The following is a 22,365-nucleotide window of genomic DNA, read 5'->3' as shown; positions in this document are numbered from 1 at the left end:
TACAGCTGTGTAATTAGCAGATTACAACGCCCTCGCCAGGCCTCGCAGATGTACATTGGTCAATACCATATCCTGTACATCCTACCTATAGGCGCCACATAGAACTATATAAGAGAGGGCTGGAAGAACGACTGGAACACGTCACTGCCTGCTTCTTTCGTGCACCGGATTCATTCGGAAAGCCAGGTGAGTTTTTATGCAACTGCCACTACTCTCACGGGTTTAACCGCTTATTTGTAAGTCTTTTTTTTTATGTCAAATGAGTGGCGAGGGCAAAGGTGGCCGCTTGTGAATATCAGTTATCGGTATCGATACACAGATAACAAATATAATGCAGACATCAACAGCACAAACTAAGCTCCACCAGCATAGCCAACACCAACACCTTCAGCAATAGCAGCGCAAACTTCGCTCACACCCATCACGTACACAGCACGTGCCGCTGCAGCGCGTGCATCACTCACATGGAACATGTGTGCATGCATGTGCAGCATGGGCAGGAGCTGGCAAAGCGTCCCTCTTACACAGCTCACGCCCTGCAGAAATGCAAGCTTCCTTCTCACAGAAATGCCCAGAAGGCACAGAGGCAGGGCAAGCTTCCCTTGCGCGGGGCCAGTGAATGTGCATAGAACAGAAACAGTGACGTGACGTTACGTGACGTGACGTTTGCGTGGTATGGAGTGAGAAGGGCAAACGGAAAGAATATGTTGTTACAGATTGACCACCACTGTCTTTAACCCCTCATTCCCCTGCTCTGTCCCCAGGATGATCGTGCTGGTTGCCTCCCTCCTGCTGGTAGAGTCTGCATTTGCTGCAAATAGTAAGTAACAAGCACAGATAACGCTAATAGGCTTGCCTTTTTCATAGAGCTTGGAAAGTGAAACACATATCCACACACTTACGCCTGGATACAGCAACTTCGCTACAGGCATCCTTACATGCAGACTGAAACCAACACCCATACAGAGGCCGAGGTACAAAGAACAGTATGGACCACTGCCCCCATACACACGGAACAACACCCCTACATAGAACAACTCACTCAAAACAACAGAGACTCGGGCACTCATACACACAGATAACACATGTGCAGACATACATTCACAGACAGCGCTCATGCAGTAGTAGATGCACGCACGACAACATACACATTAGTTACAGACCCCCTACACCCCATACATTGATGACCATAGGCACAACTGTCAAAAAATGTAAACAAAACACCCAGACATGCCTTCTTGCAATTAGTGAATACTTCTCACGTACCCATGCCCACAATGTACCAAAGATGCAGACACCCATGCACAAAGACCACACACACATGCACGTGCAAGCAGTGGGTGGGTGGTGGATGGTTAGATGGATGGGTGGATTAATTCATGGGTAGATTCAATACCTTCAATCTTTATGATATTTTCAATTAGTTCTGTTTGTATTTTGATACTTTGAAGGTAATCACTCTTTACTATGGTTAATACTACGCGAATGTTGCCTTTCTACCTCGCACCTAGTTCCTTTTTTCAGATTGCGAATAGGCGTTATTTTGGTGTGGTTTAGCTTTAGTAAATATAAATAAAGGGCATCTTAGACCCAGTTAACGAGGGTGGATGGGATGAGTACTTATTCAAACATCTTCGCATGCTTTGCATGCTAAGCACAAACACAAACAAATCGAACACATGCCACAAGCCAAGTAAAACATTATCACTACTTTAAGTTCATTGTCCAAGTATTTGAATACAGTTGTGTATTTTCTAGTTAATAACCCCTTAAAATATGTGCTGAAATGTTCAGCATCTCAACGTTCATAAAGAAGCATTTTCGAAGGGGTCACATAAACCTAAAATAACTCCAAACTTCAGCATCTGTGCATTGTTGTGGCTTTACTGAGGCCTTCAAATAAATATCTAACTGCCAGGGAGGGTTTTGATGCTCCCAGCAGCTCCACGGTGTGAACAGAAAATAAATCTCACACTGACAATCAGTAGAAAGATTTAAATCCTGTATGTCACGACCAGAATATGAATGGTGTGCCTGCCTTCTAGTTCAATAAATCTCTATACCGTGGAGAATAACCTGTGCATGCTAACTGGCAAATGTGAACATTTCTTGTCCTGAGGAAAAACGCGGTATTTCTAAAGCATCAATAGCCGTTTGATATCAGTCACTGAGCATGCTAAAAAAGCTACAATACCTAGATAACAATGGAATCGAAAAGGCGGCTAAATTTGCCTTTAAATGCACAATATACCATCTAATTAGCCTCTTTCCCACTGCAGCGTTCAGGCAGCCCATTGCATGCTCTGCTGGTGAATATCTACAGAATTCCAGTGGCACCGTTTCCAAAGTGTAACATCTGCAGACTTAAGCACATGAATGCTGCTGCAAAGTGAGTCACTTCTACACTGGATTATTGGGTTCTAAGGTACTTCAGTACCATTGACATCCTGTCCTTTATGTACCTTGTGCACGCGATTGGTTCAGGGATAGAATAGAATGTGTCACACTGGCAGCATTACCAGAAACATGTCACTAGACAGTGTCTCTACCCCACTTGTTACAACAGGAATAGTGACCAAGAAAGACTGCCGATCTAACTTTTTAGGGCGGGCATAACCCGTTATTTTTCTTTAAAAAAAAAAATATATATATAATATACACATAGACATGCACTTGCACTCTTGGCCTTGGGTGAGCCACCTTCAGCCATTACATTCTTCGGTTAAGGATCCCTCAGCCACTGGCACGAGACGTCAGTGGTGCTGGAACAATTTTCAAAGCGGGTGCAACAGCGGACGGTGCAGGTAAGCGCGGTGGGGCGGGGCGCAGCAGGGGGATGTCAACAGACGACAGAATATGAGTTATTGATTTATTTTGTTTGCCCTATTCCGTCGTCTGTCAACATCTCCCTCACTCCGCCCACCCCACCGCGCTTACCTGCACCGACCACTGCTGACTGAGCAATGCCATCAGCGAAACATCACCAAAGTCATAGGGAGGCTGCAAAATCATGCAGAGAACAAGTGTATCAAATGAGCCACGCCAGCAGCGCAACTAAACTTGAGCCCCGCCCCCCCCTGCAATGTACATGGAGGGGCCCCCCTCCAGACTCAATCAGGAGCTCTCAGGCCAAGTTACTGTGCTGAGGTAAGGGGGTCCTCTGATGCTCAGGGGAACCCCTGCACTGCGGGGGCTGCGTGGGCCTTTGTTACGCCACTGAGCCACGCCCATTCAGCAGGAGCATGGTAAGGGTATGGTATGTAGCTGGTGGTGCATTTTGGAGTACATTTCACAAATATATTACAAAAGCGAGGCGAGGTAGTGCACTATCTTTTACAGACAGCACATTTTCCATTGAAATGGTTAATAAGTGTGCACAGTCATGCAGTTTTATCGATAAAACTATAGAGAGAACAAACAACAAACCATGTAAATCTGTTTTCGGTGAAGATGTATCATTTGCACATCACTAAGTTAAGTGTCCTGATTTGTTTTGATGCTATTAACACAGTTGTTTCCATCACACTTGAGAATTACAAAAAGGTGCTTCATTTGTGCTTTCTTACCTGCTGATATATCTGAAGTATTTGTACAATCCCTTCACAGGTATTTACATTTTGTTGTGTTAGAGCGAAAATGATGTTCCACCGCCATTCCTTTCGCACTCGTACTCCAGCAAAATTGCCACATCATTTATTTTATAAAACCCTTTCACTTTGTGGTCAGAGAATGAAAAGTAGACTCCATTCTCCATGTTAAAAGAATAAGCAGCAGTTTGTCCAGAAGACAGAGCCTGATATCTGACCTCTGTCTTTGAATGCCCATAAAATGTCCTAAGGTAAAAACAAAGTGTAAAGTCATCTTTATTGCTCATTCACCTTCTGAACTCCAGCATGATTATTTCTGGGGGTGCTGCGGTGCCACTGCCTTCTTTCTGGACACCCGATGATGCTTGGTCAAGGACCGCCCTCTTACCTGCCACTGAGATGCTATTGACAGAGTGAGTGCACCATAAAGTATATCAAAAGGGATGGATGGAATGCTTGAGTTAATCCCTGCCACTGGTAATTAGTCGGGCTGCATCCCAATCCATCATTATTTTGCCACCTCAGTTTGGACCCAGCTATAAGCAAATCAGTCTTGACCGTCCTCCTATGGGAACAATCCAGCCCGATGTTCCTAGCCGGGTCCTCCCTAAACTGGAACACAAGCAACCCTGGACTAGTTTTGCCTGATTTTGCCCTTGTTAAGCGTTCACCAGCCGGGTATAGCTTGGCGAGTGCACCCAACAGCTCTTCTTTCCTGCCACCGGGATGCTGTTTACGTGTGAGCATGGCCGGTAGCTCTATTCCCCTTCTCTAGGATGTCACTCACAACCAGAGCACACACCCAGCGACTCTTCTCATTTGCTGCCAGGCCATTGCTGCTGTTAAACATGGCTGGTGGCTTTCTCCAGCTGCACACAAACATTAGCAAAGCCAATGGGTATGGCTTGAAAATCACCTTATGAAGTCAACTTATTGACTATGCCCATGCTTGTAAATACAATGTCACTGAAGCTAAACACACCAGTCACCTATGCACATTTTTAGGAGTCACCTATTGCAGATCAAACATTTCAGTTATGTGAAAGATCATGTTATCTAACGTCAGAAATAAGTCGTTAGGTGCTCTGGGGGCAATGAACTATTCAGCCTAATTACGAATCTGGCCCAATACTGTCTCCTTGCTGTCAGAGTCTCTTCTCACATCTTCTCCCCTTGACCACCTGCTCGCATTAACCCCTTTCACTTACTTACTCTCTTTCTCTACGTAATCCCTTTACTCACCCCTTCTACTCTCACCCTCTATGGTTTCTATCATCCATTCACTCTCTCAACACAACCACTCTTTCTTTGGAACGCTTACATGCTTTCCAGTTCCACCCACCGTCTCACCCCTCCACTCTCTCTTTAACCCCTTGTATTCTACCAATCAGTCTACTTTCTCACAGCCTTTAGTTTCTCTCACCTCCATATTCTATGGCCTGTCCAGTCACACTGATCAATCTCACACCCAATGTCTTTCGTCCCATTGCTTAAAACAACTCTAATATCTAAACCCACCATTCTCTGACCATCCATTAATCCGCTTGCCCTGTTCAACTTACTCACACTATTACATCGTCTGTCATCACTCTATTCACACTCTCAATCCTCTATTCACTCTGAGCTAGCCATTTACTCCCACCCTTCCATTTATCTCTTACCACATCATCCATTTTCTCCCCCCTCCACTCTCATTTCCCCTGTTCCCACTTTATCTGTCTCTAATCAGCATTCACCATTCATTCCTTCACCCCAGTCAGCATACTTATTTCTCTCTCATCCCTGTGCCCAGGCATCCACTGCCCCGTCGACTCTCGCACTATTCATGTTTTCTCTCCATCAGGGAACTCACACCTATATTTAAAATCTCATCGCTCCATTCACACTCTCACCACATCCATTACCTACCACTTATACAGTTTCACAATCATTTACTTTGATGCCTCCATACTCTCTAACCACCAACACTCTCACTACCTCCACAGTCTTGCCACTATGCTCTTTCCACTACAACCTGTCGCACATACACTCTCCGGTTCCACTTTCCCCCAGGGACCATCTGCTCTTTCATCCCATCCACCAACACACATTATTAACTCTCTCCCTTTTCCTCCATCTCATCTTTGCAACCTTTTCCCAATCCACGTTGAAACACCCATGAACTGCTTCATGTTCCACTGCGCTCTCTCAACCAACCTCTGTTCCACCTAGGGTTCTAGCTATCAGTATTACAAGAGGTGCAGTGGCATGAGGCTCGGAGGTATGAGAGTCCAAAACACTCCAATTATATCTGGTTTTGAAACCACTGGATAGAAGAAAATGAACACTGCTGAAAAAAAAAACTGCCATATCAGCACAGCTGGACTGGGAACAGACACCATCCCTGGCAATTCCGCTCAACCCGCCGCTTGGGAGGGGGATGAGGGAAGGTGTGCTACTGAGAAGTGTCGGCTGGGGCATGGGGGAAAGGGTGCTAGTGTCAAGCACCGCTGGTGTAGTGGTAAAGGGAGGGCCGATATTGCAGCACTGCTGCAAAACCGGCCCCCAATAACAAAGCCGACCCCATGGGTCAAAAAACATCCCCCTCCCTTCCGACCCACCGGAAAACGCCCGGTGCCCACTACGGCCAGTGCGTCCCTTCATATCAGCAAGGAACTCTAAATTTAAAGACCCACTATCCCAAACATAAAAAGAACCCTCCAAATATGAAATATCCACTACATTATGTTACAAAAATATAATACTTCGATGCCTATAATCCCAATTTAAAAGCCTGTGTCCAAATTCCAATCAGCCTTCAGAAAGACCGAGGCTATCGAGCCGTTTGGGGGCGAAACACGTGTTGGTTGCTCACAGTACACAAACAATATACAAGTGCAACATTCACTGGAGTTGGAGCGACACAACTATTACCAAATTAAAACAGAAATTTCAAAGAGACAGCAAGGATTCTGCACTTTTTTTTTTAACTTAAGGGTAGATACTTTTTATTAAAGGGTAGATGCACTCAATCCTTTCCGCAAGTATACCAATACAGAGGGTAAGTGGGTCCAAACCTCAACAAGTGGACTACCTACTCGGACTATGAATATTTCTCAACCGCGAGGGAGTGCTGGACCTTGATGCACACCATAACAAAAACTGAAATAAGTTATTATAGCTGAGTTCTCATGTCACAATTACTAACGTCAGAGTCAGCAAGCAGGGCCAAGGAGGTCATCGAGCAAAATTACAGGTGCAGCTTAAACATTGTAAATATAAATGTAAATGTATTTGTATTTATATAGCGCACTTCTACCCAGAGGTCTCGTAGCGCTGTATTCATACCGCTGTGGAACCCATCCTGGCTTTCCTGTGAAATGTCCACTACTGGGCACCCCCAAGCTGAGGCCAGACATCCAAGCGCTGCTGGGGCCGTTGTGGAGATTAAGCAAGCTATTGCCCAGAGTCACAGAGTGGGACCCATGATTAGACTAGGCACCGAGGCGAGAATTATCAGGTCCAGGGAAATTGAGTCCAAGAGCCGCCGAGGCGGGAATTGAACCCTGGTCCCGGGCCAGACCTCTGCATCAGCGTCTGCCGCTCTAACCATTGAGCCACGCTTCTCCAACATTGAAAATGGGAACTATTTTTTTTCTTCTGCTATGGTTTTCTAGAAAGAAAAATGTTTCATAGTGAAGAAGATATTTATGGCAACATGTTTGCTTTATATGTCATTGCAGGAAAGGTCATTGGGGGAAAGATCGAATCTCTGAATATTTCTACACAATCTGAGCCACAGCATGGTTTAATCTAATTTACATGAAACTGAATCCAATTTTTTCGTGTAAAAATTACTTACTACTTTTTTGTGTGTTTAATTTTGCAGTGCAGATTTATTCTGCTTTTATCATTCATGTCTAGAATGAACTTGAATGAGCAAAACACCAGTAACTGAAGCTGATTGTAGGGAGGGTGATGGTATGTCAATGACATATATGGAATAAAATATAGTCTGCCATACATTAAAAGAATATTGCAAGTCATGCCCTTATAAAGGATTTCGGTCTTCCGCCTCGTTGTTAGGGGATACTATATTACATATAATGAAAGTTACTTCAAATGTCTGTAGCATTTGACATGCACTTTATGAGGTAAAATATACTCATTTGTACATAATCAGAATATTGCAAGTCACAGAGGATTTCCATGATTTTATAGAAGCACAAGGCAAGTTCCCCTATAATGGCATGCAACTATAAGGTGATTAAAAATAGCCCAGTTTCCAAGGGGTATTTTTGTTCCTCCTAGTATGTAGCCCCTTAAAGGGTGTTAATATTGATGGAGAGAAGTATCTGAAAGGAAATGCGCTATTTTTCCTTTCAAATCCATTAAAACGTTTGGAGTTTGTGAAATGTAGAGGAGTGTTTTAATTACATAAAATATAATATTGTTTAAGGATTGCACCTTTTCTTGTCTCGATCTTAGAACAGGAAATAGTTACAATTTCAAATGCGTCTAGACTTTCCTTTAGAAAATGCTTCCTTACAATTGTGTCTACTGAGGATTACACAAAACAAAGAGTGATTGGTGGAATGCTTGTATTAAATTCAGTCCCTGGAAATTACTCTGGGACACATTCCAGTGAATCACTTTTTAGTATGAGTCTGAAGGAAGCTGTCGCTATGGCGACAATCTTTCGTATCTTAAAAAAAAATATCTCTAAAATGGGGCTTTTAGTCTGTCCATTACTTACCATTCGTTGACATAGTTATCATTCTTTCTTAAATGTATTTTTCATTTAATTGGTGGCCATGCGCTGTGATTGAGCCTATTGTGGCATTTTTAAATAGCACAAACTCGACCCCATCAGAAGGTATTAAGGTGCTTTACATGAACAAAAACTACTTTACACAAGTTTGCATTCATTTTTTTAAAAAGGCAGGAGATTTAGGGCCTGATTAATAGTTTGGCGGTCCTCCTGTAGGACCACCACCTGTGCATCCACAGGAGGACTGCCAAGTACATGGTGCATCCGCCCACCAGATTCTGTGTAGAATCCAGGGCTTGTGGGCAGGTCGGCAGCAGTCCCATGGTGGTGGCATGCTTTGGCTGAGGATTACAGCCAGCAGTCATGCCACCGCCTTGGGACCACTGCTACGCCCTGTGTACTGTATGGCATGCACCATATCGTGCATGCCACAGTGCATGCAGGAGCATGGACTTGTGCAGATTTCGCCTGGGGTGGGCCAGTTGGGAGCCCCTTTCCCTACCTTTCCGCCAAGCATTTCATGGCGGTCTTAGTGCCATGAACTGCTTAGTAGAAAGGCAGGTCATAATTCAATCGGCTGTGCCGGCCTCGCCACCGCCCCAAAAGTGGCTGCTAATCCGCACCCCCACTGCCGCAGGATACTGGTTCCTTGCGAAGGAGGCAGTTCTGTGGTGGTCAGACCGCCACACTCCTAATAGAGCGGGCAGACCCACAGGGGTGGCAGCGGTCGGACCTCGGACTGCCTTACTCACACCCGCGTGTCGGGTCCCCCCCCTCCTCCGCGCGACGCCAGCTCCACCCGGGTCCCCCTCCAGGAATCATAACTCCAGACAAGAGTGGGTAAAGTGCATGACGATAGCGGAACGACGTGGGGCCCCTCTACACTGACCCCGCTTTTTGCGACCACAGGTCCCTCCCCTCCCCCCCTGACCCCATAGTTCCCGAGTTACACGCCCCCAAGTTTAGTTTGGAAACTGGATTATCTCTTAACCATACCCTTTACAGTGGGCTTTGGACTAGAGACAGTCATACGGGTCGGAGGACAGCGGTAATCCTACCACCGACCACCTCCTCGATGCCTTCGGGCACCTCCGGCGGAGATGATAGGAGGGATAAACCCCCCTCATCAACAAATCAAGTACGTGATTAATTACCCCACTGCCCTTTGTTATAAAGTTGTTAATGTTAATTTGTACTACCAAAGCGATCAAGTTGATTACTGTATGACTTGTAACATGATAAAATCCAATAAAAAGGTTTATAAAAAAAATAAGGCCCTAAAGGCCAGATGTATCAAGATAACCTTTTGCGATTCTCAAATAGCGATTTTTTGAGAATCGCTATTTGAGAATTGCAAAATGGTATGTATGTAGAAATTCGCTATTTTTTAGCGATTTCTTAAAATTCCTTAATTGCGATTAGCAAATTGCTAATCGCAATTAAGGAATACTTTCCCATTCATTTCTGTGGGCCAGGAGGCCCATAGGAATGAATGTGAGATTATTCCCAATTTGCGATTCTCAATTTGCTAATCGCAAATTGAGAATAATTTCAAGGGTGCAAGGGTGTCTTAAGGACACCCTGCTGCACCCCTGAAATTGACATGTGTGCGCATATGGCGCACATAGTATGAGCGTCACATGGCACCTTTACAAATTGCAAAAAGTGCATTTGTAAAAGAATTCGCAAATTACCACCAACTACAAGTTGGTGGTAATTTGCGATTTCTTAGCCTAAATTCGCAAAACTTAAATGCTTCATACATAGCATTTAAGGAATCGCAATTTGCGATTCCTTAAATGCTTACGAAATATTAAGGAATCACAAAATTTGCAATTCCTTAATATTGCGAGACTTTTTTCTTCATACATTCCATTTTCCTATTTTTTTGTCGCAAACGCTGCTTTTTAGGGATTCGCAGCATTTGTGACAACATTTTTTTTTGTTGATACATCTGCCCCTAAGTGTTTTGCCCAGAATCACAGGATGTTGAGGCAACACTGTAACTCAAACTGCCAGCTGCTCTTCCCGCTCCCATCAGCTCGTCCACTCAAGTTGGGCCTAAAAAGCTGCGTCTTTCTCAGTGAAAATGTGCAACAGCACAGCATCTAGTGGGATGACTGTGGGTCACAATAACCAAAGCTGGGGCTGGTTGTAGGTGAAACCAGAGCACAAGCAGCATCAAAGTTGGCCCATTTCAAGCTATCTCAACTGATTTTGTTTTTCTTAATGTCGCATATGATTCATCTTGAGGCCATTAGCTTGGTTGACATTGAAACAAAGGAGTTTTCCCACATAAAAAGCCTATAAAACTTGTGATGAGTGCCACTATCATTTTCGCAATTTAAACCTCCTGAAATGTAAATCAGGTATTTGTGAGGGTCGGATTGCTTTTTACTGGGCAGTTGGGTAAGGCTCTTTCTTCAAAACACAACACGCACAAAAGGTTTATGCCATGCTTCAACACAGGCAATTCTCCGTCAAACAAAATACTATTCAAATTTTCCCATTTCACCCTCTGGCTTCTGACAGACAGCTTATAAATAAGGCTCCTTTGCGTTTTTACTGATTTTTACAGATAAATACAGACAGAAAACCATTTATTTTCCTGTCTGTATTTATTTTTAAATGTGGACAAAAACGGAAATTGGGTTGTTTTTGAGTGATTCTGAATGCTGTCAATAATGACTACCAGGCCAAAAGTTGTACAGGTTAACTGTCAAGGGGATTACAAAAATAAAGGAATTTTAGTAAAGAGCCTTAAACAGCAGTAGATTTGCACAACCATGATACTAAAATGTGCATGTTTTCTTGTAAGTTCATATTTTATCATCTGCGTGTGTATATATATATCATTGAAACCTGTCAGGCATTCAGGCACGAGTGTACATTAACCAATTAAATAAATTCAGAAATATACACATTTTAGCTTCATTTGTTCTCAAAACCTGAAATAAATATGGATAAATATAGGTAAAATTTGCAAAAAATAAGTATGGATAAATACAGATGGAAATGACAAAAATATAAATACCATAAAACCGGGAGCCCTACTTATAAAATGGCAGTAGTTAAGGCAGCTTTTTTGGTTGCTCTTGATAGAATTCTGTCCTTATTAACAATATCCAGATCATCAGGGAAATAATTAATTCAATAGATATTCATACTGTTAGTTTATGTATTTTCGTCTGTACTTGTGCGCAGCCCTTTGTCTACTTAAACCTCTGTGTTTTGAGCTTAAACACGGGAAACAACCTTTACAACGCAACTTTTACAACGCACTACCATTACAACAAAACTTTTACAATGCAACATCCATTACAACGCATGCCATTACAACGCAACCATTACAACGCATGACACTACAACGCACACCACTACAACGCATGTCTTTACAATGCAGTCATTACAACGCATACCATTACAACGCATAACATTACCATCCAACACTTACCCTACTGTTGCACCCCCTGGAGTTGGAATAGTAATTTTTACCCTTACACTATCCAACACTTACCCTACTGTTGCACCCCCTGGAGTTAGAATAGTAATTTTTACCCCTACACTTTCCAACACTTACCCTACAGTTGCACCCCATGGAGTTAGAATAGTACATTTTACCCCTACACTATCCAATACTTACCAAAACATGCAATGTAATGTTATGCGTTGTAATGGTATGCGTTGTAAAGGTATTATGCGTTGTAATGGAATGCGTTGTAATGGAATGCGTTGTAATGAATGTTGCGTTGTAAAAATGTGTTGTAAAGGTATGCGTTGTAAAAAAGTGCGTTGTAGTGACATACATCCCTTAAACACATGCAAGGTGAACCAGACAATTGTCTGCTTGAAAGCTGAGAAATAATGAACCGTTGGTTATGTAAGGGTTGTTTATTGTTTTGTATTGATGCAAAAAAACCAACTCTCAACTGGTCCGATGAATGACTTTATTACAAAGGTCACGCTTCTCTGCCAGCAACCCCAATCATGCTAGGACTTAGATCCTTCGTTTCCTTACAAGGGTGCGGACCAGAATGCTGCAATGTACCTAGTACTATAAAGAGTTACAACATTTTATCACTTTCTTTAGATGCCATTAAGATAAGGTGTAAATACTAACAATGGCTTTGTGTGTAACCTGGCTACAGACACTGAACGCTTGTAGATGAGTGAGAAGGCGTCACATGTTGCTGCACCTACATGCATATTTACTGAAATAGCACTTTATTGATTGAAGATGCCCTTAATCATTCTAATGTTATATTTAAAATACCATCAGTAGCCATGGGGTGCACAAATTTGGAATACATTGGGTAGACAAAGGTAGAAGCTGAAGGGCAATTTAAAAAACCCAATGAAGAACATGCATTGCTCGTCTGCAAATTGCAAAGACTGAAGTTAAAATTGCTTTTCTTCACATCCTTTAAGGGAACAGTTTAGGACGTGATCTAACATAGTGGTGCGCTGAATATCCTATTCTGCTTGCCTAATTGTTTATTGTGAAAGCATTACCGATTTCTCATGCGGCTACCAATTCATAATTTATGCTGTTATTCAAAGAGGCCCAGACATGGGTCCCTTGCTCACTGTGCCACTGGAGAAAAGCTAGCCTGGCTGATTAGGGCTGATACCCCAAAACTGCTTCCAGCATGCTTGTTTCCGGTCCAGGGAGGGCTTGGTTTTGCAGTTCGGGCGCGACTGTTCCCTTGTGGAGTAGGGTCAAGACTGGTTTGCATATGGCTGGGTCCAAACTGGGGTCGCGTGGTGATCAAGAAAATGATAGAATAAAACCAGATCTATGCGAATGTTTGCATTGTTCAACATTCCATTCATCTTTTGTTCTTTTTGCTCGTTATTCAAAGAGGGCCACAAAAGATGGTGTGAAACCAAACCGTCTTCAACATTACCAGTCTCTCTCTCTCTCAGTATGGGTTTTTGACAATGAAGGCAACATGTATTACAGATTTTCAGTTTTCAATGTACTTTATGTAAATTTGTGTAAATGTATTTCTTGGTGGACATCCTGCACACTATGCCAATCTACTCTATGCCACGCCATTCCACTCTATGCCACTCCACTCAATTCTACACAACGCCATTCCATTCCATGCCATTCCACTCTACACCACTCCATTTCCTCTACGCCACTCCAGTCCCCTTTACTCTACTCTATGCCACTCCTCTCCATTCTACACCACTTCACTCTATGCCACTCTACGCTAAGCCCCTCCATTCAACTCTACGCCTCTCTGCTCTACATCACTCTACTGCACTCAATGACACTCTACTCTATGCCACACTACACCACTCTAAGCCAATCCACCCTATGCCATTCTACACCCCTCTACTCTGTGCAACTCAACTCTATGCATATCTACTGTCCACCACTCCACTCTATGCCACTTCACTTTACACCTCTCCAGTCTACTCTGTGCCACTCCAGTCACTGCCACCCTTCTGTACAACATGACTAAAAGACACTGGCAAAGCCAATAGTTCTCGCATAGACGAGACCTATTGCCTTTGACAATTCTTGTTGCTCATTGTGCCACTCTAGACAGAAAGCAACCACGCGCAATAGTTTATAGTCAGCATTTCCATAGAGACGTCAATGGAATGAAAATAACGCTAGCGCATTGTGTTTCCTTTCCAGGGTTATTCCCTAAGCACTCTCTGCTCTACCAGCATGCTTTATAATCCTCCATACGATGGGAAAAGGGATTTCAATAGCTCTGCTCAATGTTGACACGTGCAAGGATTTCTGTCTATCAATATCGAGCTGTTTTAGATCTGAAGATCCTGATGAAAATTAAAGCTAACTGAGCGGCGGGCAGACAGCCAATTCACTTCATCTCTCAGCTAATGAGTGATAACAGGAGAGAGATGTGGGCTGGCGGTGCCTGGAGGAGGAGAGAACTTTCTAAATTAAATAGGCAGTTTTATAAATTAGGGGCATGTACTTACTTTTTTTCTTATTACAGGCTTATTCTGACACCAGACTTCACTTATAATTAGAAATAAAGGACATACCTTTCTAAGGATTTTACAGTCTCCCACATATCAAATCCTTGTAACTTACCATTGGGTTTACTTGCTCTACTAAGTGCCAAATTTAACTTTCAGTAGCACTATGAGAGGTGTGCATTAAACACTTTCACATCTCTATACAAGGGGCACATGCATCATTGGAAATTGCATTCGCAAATGGTGCGAATCGCAAAATTCGGCCGTTTGCGAATGCAATTCCCATTTTTGGGATGCATTATAATTTTTGTAATTTTCGCAATTTAAGAAATCGCAAAATTGCGATTTCTTAAATTGTCGATTGCATTTAAGGAATCTCAAATTGAGATTCCTTAAATGCAATGCATCAAACTTTTAAAATTTGCAAATTCGCAAATAAGGGGAGCAAATTACCATGAAGTTGACCTTCATGGTAATTTGCGAAAACTTTGAAAAATGCACTAAAGTGCATTTTTCAAAGTTCCATTTTACACACACACATGCCCTTGGGGCATGTGAGTGTGCAAAATGTACTTCTAAGCAGATTTCAGGGGGTGCATCAGGGTGTCCTTTGGACACCCCTGCACCCTTGAAATTGCATTCTTAATTTGCGAATTTCTAAAGGTGAATTGCAAATTAGGAATGTCTTTCCATTCATTCCTAGGGGCCTCTAGGTCCATAGGAATGGATGGGGAGGTATTCCTTAATTGCGATTCTCAATTAGAGAATCGCAATTAAGGAATTTTAAGAAATCGCAATTTTTTTAGCAATTTCTTGAATCATTGCAGTTTGCAATTCCTTAATTGCGATTCCTTATTTTTCGCAATTCAGGAATCGCAAATTACAATATTTATGCATGTGCCAGCTAGGGATGTAATTACAGGTTCGCAGTTGAAAATGCTTAATCTTCGAGCACCTTTTCCCTTCTCCCTGTGACGGACCTTTATAGGTGCCTGAAGAATAGATGGGTCAAGATCAATCACAATTCAGTGTAATTGATTTGGTCACACAGTAAAACTGAGTCAAACGTTGGTTTAAGTATGGATTTATTACAAATCCAAAGCCAAACTGACATACACAAGTCTCAGGAATATATTGAAAAAAATACAGAATCACTACAGGACGGCCAAAACGACGATTAAAGTTTAGCCTTAGCAAGATAAAGCACACAAGACATTCCGTGATATATCACAAAGGATCAAAAAGAGAATCTGACTATCTGTATAAGATTTGCTGTCCTCTTGCTTATAAGCATATAATGCATGAGGAAAATATATGGGCCAGATGTGTGAAACTATATTGCGTTTGCAAACGATGTGAATCACAAAATTCTGGTGTTTGCGAAGGCAAAATGGCCTTTCCTTATGTATGAAAGGCTTGTATTAGAAATGTAGGTAATCACAATGTTTTGCGATTACCTAAATTGCAAATGTAAAAAGGAAATCACAATTTCCGAATCCCTAATGCAAATGTGAAAAGCCTTTCCTAAATGCAAACTGTGCATTTAGGAAACGCTAATTACAATCAACTTCAAGTTAATGGTAACCATGTGAAATTTTTTTAAAATGCATTTTTCAAAGTGTCATGTAGCGCACACATGTCCCTAGGGCATGTGTGCGCTTTACTTGTGCACAGTTTACATTTTGGGTGTGCTGGGAACCCATGGCTTTGCATTAGCTAATTCGCGCTTACCTATTAGATAATCGTAAATTAGCAAATGCAAAACCATTCACATCTTTGGGCCTTTTGGCCCATGTGAATGAAAGGAGTCATATTACTGATTCGCTATTTAGCGAATCACTATTAGGTAATATTAAGGAATGGCAAAAATGTTACTGATTCCTTAATACATTACATTCTGTGATTACCAAATAATGATTAGGAAAAATCCCTATTTGGCAATCTCAGTACGTTGTAACCCATTATCTCCTAATCTAATTCTATGCTAAATAACTGAATAGGGAAACCCTCACTAAATCCATCAAAGAAGAAAGGTGTCAGCATAAGAACCACTGTAGAATTCCCTAAAGGTAAGAATATTGCATAGGATGAAGCCACAAAACAGCGATATAGCAAAGAAGTCGAAAGGGAATCTGATTAAACCCAAGGTGGGTTCACCTATTAAAACCTACAAAGAACATTCTCAAGTTGTACATCACACATTCCAGTATCGTTCCCTTTCCCACAAGGAAACTTGCCACTTTCCATTACTACTCCCATCTCCTGGTCTACGTATCCGAAACATCCTTGGATTACTCCCTTCTTCAGATATTATCCAACTGGTAGTACCCCATTTGTTCATTATACTTTCTCGACTTTGCCAAAGTTCATCCTAAAGCCTCACTGTTTCACGAACACAATATACCTTTCACGAACTAATGAATGCTTTGGTCTGCACCTGCACAGGAGAGAACTTGCAAGCGAAACAACTTTCACATTGAAGTTTAAATGTCTCGAACTGTAAGCTTAAGGCACACAGCTATGTTAACTTAGCAATTCAATATTATAATGGACGGTGATTATGTTGTGTACATACAATCAAATAAATGCAAATCTTTAATAATAAAAAAAAATGATACATCAACTGTACCTTTAATATACACAGTATTACTGGATAATCATGCATGTAAAACAAAATGATAACTGGACACAATTTATAAGCAACGCATTAAACACACATACAATTCAACGTCCATATTCCCTTGTGAATGCACAGCGTTAAATGCATTTTAGCGCACCACTTTACATTCTATTTGTATACAAGATAAATGTAAAATGCAAATGCTTAAGGCCCTTGGCCAACGTAACGTATTTAAATGCGCCATTAAGGATAGATATAAAGTTACAATACACCAATGTAGATATATATATATAGGAACTGCAAATTCAATGTTAATGTAATGCAAACCTTAATGTGCACACATACGCACACCCATATATCAAGAGTGTACAGGAAATGACATTTACTTTCTGTACTATTAGTGCACCATATTACATTAAAGATGTTACATCACATGAGTACATGAAGCCATATGTAATTATATACGTAGCCTAATCAAATATGAAAGGGGGGAGCTAAAATTATGCTGCTTGTTGGGTAGGCATTTCACAACAGGCTAGTGAGTTTGAATTTCATATAGGAATTTTCAGATATATGTCTCTCCCTTGTCACTGACACGCTAACTCACTCTGAGTAACCCCTACCGGACCTTAAGCCCCCTTTATAAAATTACATTGTAATAAGAGCATGGTGCCCTAGAACATTGCTTAGTACATTTGTACATTTCTGAGGATAGAGAAAACAGCTGGTGCTCCTTACTTCTTGTAAGAACTGGGGGTCTCTAGTTGGCTGAGGTAGGTACCTTAGGCCAAATAGGGACCCTTGCTTCTAAGTCAGGGAAAGGAAGGACACCTTCTCAGATAGCCCCTGCTCACCCCCTCGGTAGCTTGGCATGAGCAGCCAGGCTTATCTCCAAGGCAAATGTGTAAAGTATTTGCAACCAAGCTCTCAGTAACCCAATGATGACACCACAAATATACTCCACATGAGTTTCATAAAAAACAAGTATATGTTTATATTAAAAGATATACGATGAGACTACACGATAAAAATCCAACAAATGTGTATTTGTAATATTTCACCTGGAAGGTTATTAGGCCAGCAAGCCCATGTATTTTCTTGCAGTATTAATGAGCAATTCTAGGTGATCTAATGCAGTTCTAATGCATTGCTATACAGTTCGTAATGCAAGAATCAGGCACTTCGTAATGTAACAATAAAGCAGTTCATTATGCAACAATCAGGCAGTCCGTGATGCCAAAATAATGCAATGTGGAATGCAACAATCAGGCAGTTTGTTATGCAAAAATGATGCAATGTGTAATGCAACAATCAGGCTGCCTGTTATGTAGAAATAATGCAATGCGTAATTCAACAATCAGGCGGTTCATAATACCAAAATGATGTAATGCGTAATGCAACAATCAGGTAGTTCGTTATGCCAAAATAGTGCAATGCATAATGCAACAATCAGGCAGTTCGTAATACCAAAATGATGTAATGCGTAATGCAACAATCAGGCAGTTTGTAATACCAAAATAATGTACTCCGTCACCGATCACGATGCTCGGGACGGTCTCTATGCCACTCCTGCTGCCCCGCAGTCAGCTACTGCCAAAATATGCCCCCAACATGGGTATGGTGTAAAACAAAGTGTAGCTCCACACTCTGGCCCCGGTACTGCCACTCCTCGGCAAGTACGGGCTGCAATACCGACTTCAGCGGAGGCTCGCACTGCGAGAATGGGAAAGGCCGAGAGCGTTTCTCTCCTAGCCGCACCCCACCCTACGCCCGACACACGCTCGCTCGCTGAGCGTTACCTGGGGGTACGATTTAAATCTCCTCTCCTCGCGACTTGGGCCTCCGATGCGACTTCGTTGATTTTGGGCAGTAGATCTCGGGCCCCGCCGGGGATGGTTCGAGGTCCCTCCTTGGCAAAGACAGGCTCAGACCGATGTCACAGCTCCTCTGAGGATGCCTGTCCGGGCCGATGGCAATGATGAAGATCTCAGCCTGTATGAAGCACACACACCCAGCGTCGCTGAGACTCTCTTGAGTTCCGGGTGCACATGATCACAGGGCAATCCTCACAAAGGTCTCAGGCTGCACAAAGCACACACACAGCTTCGTCGAGACTCACTTGGATTCCGGGTGCACATGATCACCGGACGATCCTCACGAAGGTCTCAGGCTGCACAAAGCACACACACACAGTGTCGCAGAGACTTACTTAGATTTCTGGTGCCCACGATCACAGGGCAATTCTTATGAAGGTCTCATGCTGCAAAAAGCACACACACACAGCGTCGCTGAGACACACCTGGAAACTTTTGTGTTCCTGAGCTTCCACAACAGGGAGCCAACTCTCCTCGTGCCCTTGGGGATAAGTTACTTCAGGACACAGCACACAGCAAAGTCCTATGAAGCAGGGGGACACAGCACACAGCAAAGTCCCTTTAGCCTCTCCTTGGTTAAATCAGCAAACTGCAGGCCAGCCCCAGAACACACAGCCTTCAGTCTCTTCAGCTGTTTCTTCCTTGGCAGAGGTTCCTCTTGACCACGAAGTAGTTTCAATCCTTTACAGTCTTGATCAGTTCCATTCCAAAGTCCAGGGGTTTCAGCTCTCATAGATTTATCCCTAAATGTCTTTGAAGTCTTTGTGTTCAGGGGAGCACAGACCCCTGTCCAAACTAGTTCTGGGTGTCTCCCTGCCATTGACACCTTCTTCTTTTGATAGTGGGGGTCTGGATCCTTAATCACTGAGCAGGAGATGGAGCCATTGTTTTATGGCAGCAGCCTAGGCCCCTTCGCCTCCAGGGGCTAATCCTCCCCCCTACACTCCAGATGCAGGTCCGCCTGTTGCTGTCTCACCTCCTCCCCTGGGTCAAGACATTTCCCTGAGCCTATCACATTCAAATCCAGACAATCAATCCACAACCAGGAAGAGACACACAGAAATGTTAAAACACAAAAACCCAGCCACTTCTAAAAGAGTGTTTTCTAAACACACAATGCAAAAACCACCTTCACAAAAAGATGTGTTATTTAATTGTGAGTTCAGGCTTACTAAACTTCACCTCTCCATCTTAAGCCTATGGGAAGATAGGCTGGAAACATATTACAGAGCCTCCCCCATTTTGCCCTATGGGCAAGATGGCCTTTCAACAGTGAAAAACGAAATGGAGAGCATTTCACTGGCAGGACATGGTACACACCTCAGTACCTGTCCTACCTTTCACATACACTGCACCCTGCCCAGGGGGGTACCCTGGACCTACCATAGGGGTGTCTGATGTGCATAAAAAGGGAAGGGTAAGGCCTGGCAAGTGGGTTCACTTGTCAGGACAACATGACAGTTTAACAAACTGCGTGCATGCATTGCAGTGGCAGGCCTGAGTTCTCTCTTTAGGGCGACTTGTGTGGGTGGCACAATTAGTGCTGCAGGCCCACTAGTAGCATTTGCATTACTAGTCCGGGCACACATAGTGCACTTTACTAGTAAGGCAAATGTACCAATCATGGAAAACCAATTATCATTACACTTCACACAGGGAGCACTTGCACTTTGACACTGATCAGCAGTGGCAAAGTGCCCAAAGCATCTAAAATAGAGGAGGTAGAGGGGAAAAGTCCTCGAACAGCATGTGCTCACCTCACTTTCACACCACCTGGAGGCTAACCACTTCTTACAATTCAACCAGACAGGTTTCCGAGCACACCACAGCACTGAACTAGTCATGCTGTCGGTACTGGACGGACTGAGATTGAGGGCCGACTCTAAGAAACCTTGCGCCCTGATCCTATTAGATTTATCCGCGGCCTTCGATCTTCTCCTGTCGCGGATGGCCGATCTTGGGATTCAGGGCATGGCTCTCACATAGCTTACATCCTTTCTGAAAAACCGCTTCCAGAGAGTGCAGCTGGGCGATGCGGTGTCCAAGCCAGGCACACTTTCATGCGGAGTCTCGCAGGGATCTACATTGTCACCCCTTTTGTTCAATGCATATCTCCAACCTCTGGTAGCTGCACTGAATCAGCTGGAATGCTAAATTTATAACTATGCTGACGACACCCAAATTATCATTCAGATTGATAATTCCCCAGATGCCCATACCAGAGTTCAGAGCATCCTCAAATTCACAATCAACTGGATGTCAGCCAACTCCCTGAAAATCAATCCCAATAAGACAGAGGTGTTGGCCGTCACCACTGTCTCCAACCCATGGAGCAGTCTCTTCTGGCCACAAGAGCTGGGTAAATACCCCGAGCCAGCCATGGTAGTCAAAAGCCTGGGCATTAAGATCGACAATAAACTGACCATGGTCCAACAGGTGTCAACAATAGTGGTTGTCTGCTCTAACTTGCTAAGGCAACTGCGGAAACTGGCCCCCTCCTCACATTTGACACCCTTAAACAAGTGGTAGTAGCACTCATTATATCCAGGTTAGATTACCGAAACTCGCTCTACCTGGGACTCCCAGGCCATCAACTGGCCAGACTCCAGATCATTATGAACGACGCAGCCCGACTGGTGTTCAAAGTTCCTCGTCGCACCCAAGCCTCCCCCCTTCTTCGCCAGCTTCATTGGCTCCCGATCAGGCAAAGGACAAAGTTCTAGGGTCTTTGTATCGCACACAAAGCCATCTTCGGCCAGGCCCCGAGATACATCAAAAACAGCCTAGCAAACTACATCCCAAACAGAGCACTTCGCTCCTCCGAGGCTAGGCTCCTAGTCTGCCCCCGCTCTCGACTGGTCTCTCTCGGAGGCAGAGCCTTCTCCACCATCATTCCACAGATCTGGAATAGGCTACCCGATAACATTCAGAAAGAACACTCCCTGCTACCTTTTAGGAAAAAACTAAAGACCGTACTCTTTCAAGCGGCTTGGGGCATCAGTAAAGTACTCTCTTCCCATCACCAACCTAATGCAGATTTTCCTCTCTCACAGCGCTTGGTGATAATGTGCTATATAAATACAAATTACAAATTACAATTACAAATTACAAATTACAAATTACAAATTACAAAAGTCAGAGGTAATCATGCCAAGAAATGCCAGGTCTAACACTTCTCTTCTGCCATTAGCATTCATTGAAAGCATGATAGAAAATGTACACTGCGTGCAAATGGTTTGCTACGTATACTTCACAGCAATAAAATACACAGGCCATGAGGTTAGCAGATGGAAACTCTGTCACAAATGTGGGGGATGTCCCATCCACTGTATTACAAGTGCCATGGGGTATATGGTACTTGTATTAGGGCAGTGTAAACTAACAAAAAAATGGTTCTGCATATGCAATGCATGGATGAGATAAACAATAAAAAAATCTCATAATATTTTTCAGATGTAAAATAATCTTGCATGCATTCCAGTAGACCCTAAGCGATACAAACAAATAGCCAGTAGAATGAAAATTAAAATAAAGTACTCCTGTGTGCTGATCCAAAATACGATTGCCAAT

The 22,365-nt window shown here is 43.1% G+C and overlaps 1 protein-coding gene across 1 annotated transcript in view; it reads left to right on the top strand.

The window, feature by feature from the left end:
* Positions 1 to 81: 81 nt before the first annotated feature.
* Positions 82 to 22,365, top strand: part of LOC144768627 (zymogen granule membrane protein 16-like) — a 36,830-nt gene continuing 14,546 nt past the window's right edge. Inside the window, exons 1-2 of the mRNA XM_078652437.1 lie at positions 82 to 186; positions 765 to 820. Coding sequence (XP_078508563.1) covers positions 766 to 820 — 55 coding nt within the window. The 5' untranslated portion in view covers positions 82 to 186; position 765. The remainder of the gene's footprint in view (positions 187 to 764; positions 821 to 22,365) is intronic.

Source organism: Lissotriton helveticus, chromosome 7, assembly GCF_964261635.1.
Source record: "Lissotriton helveticus chromosome 7, aLisHel1.1, whole genome shotgun sequence".
Taxonomy (NCBI): domain Eukaryota; kingdom Metazoa; phylum Chordata; class Amphibia; order Caudata; family Salamandridae; genus Lissotriton; species Lissotriton helveticus.
Note: the sequence above shows the minus strand (reverse complement) of the source record. Positions and strands in the feature narration are given on the sequence as shown.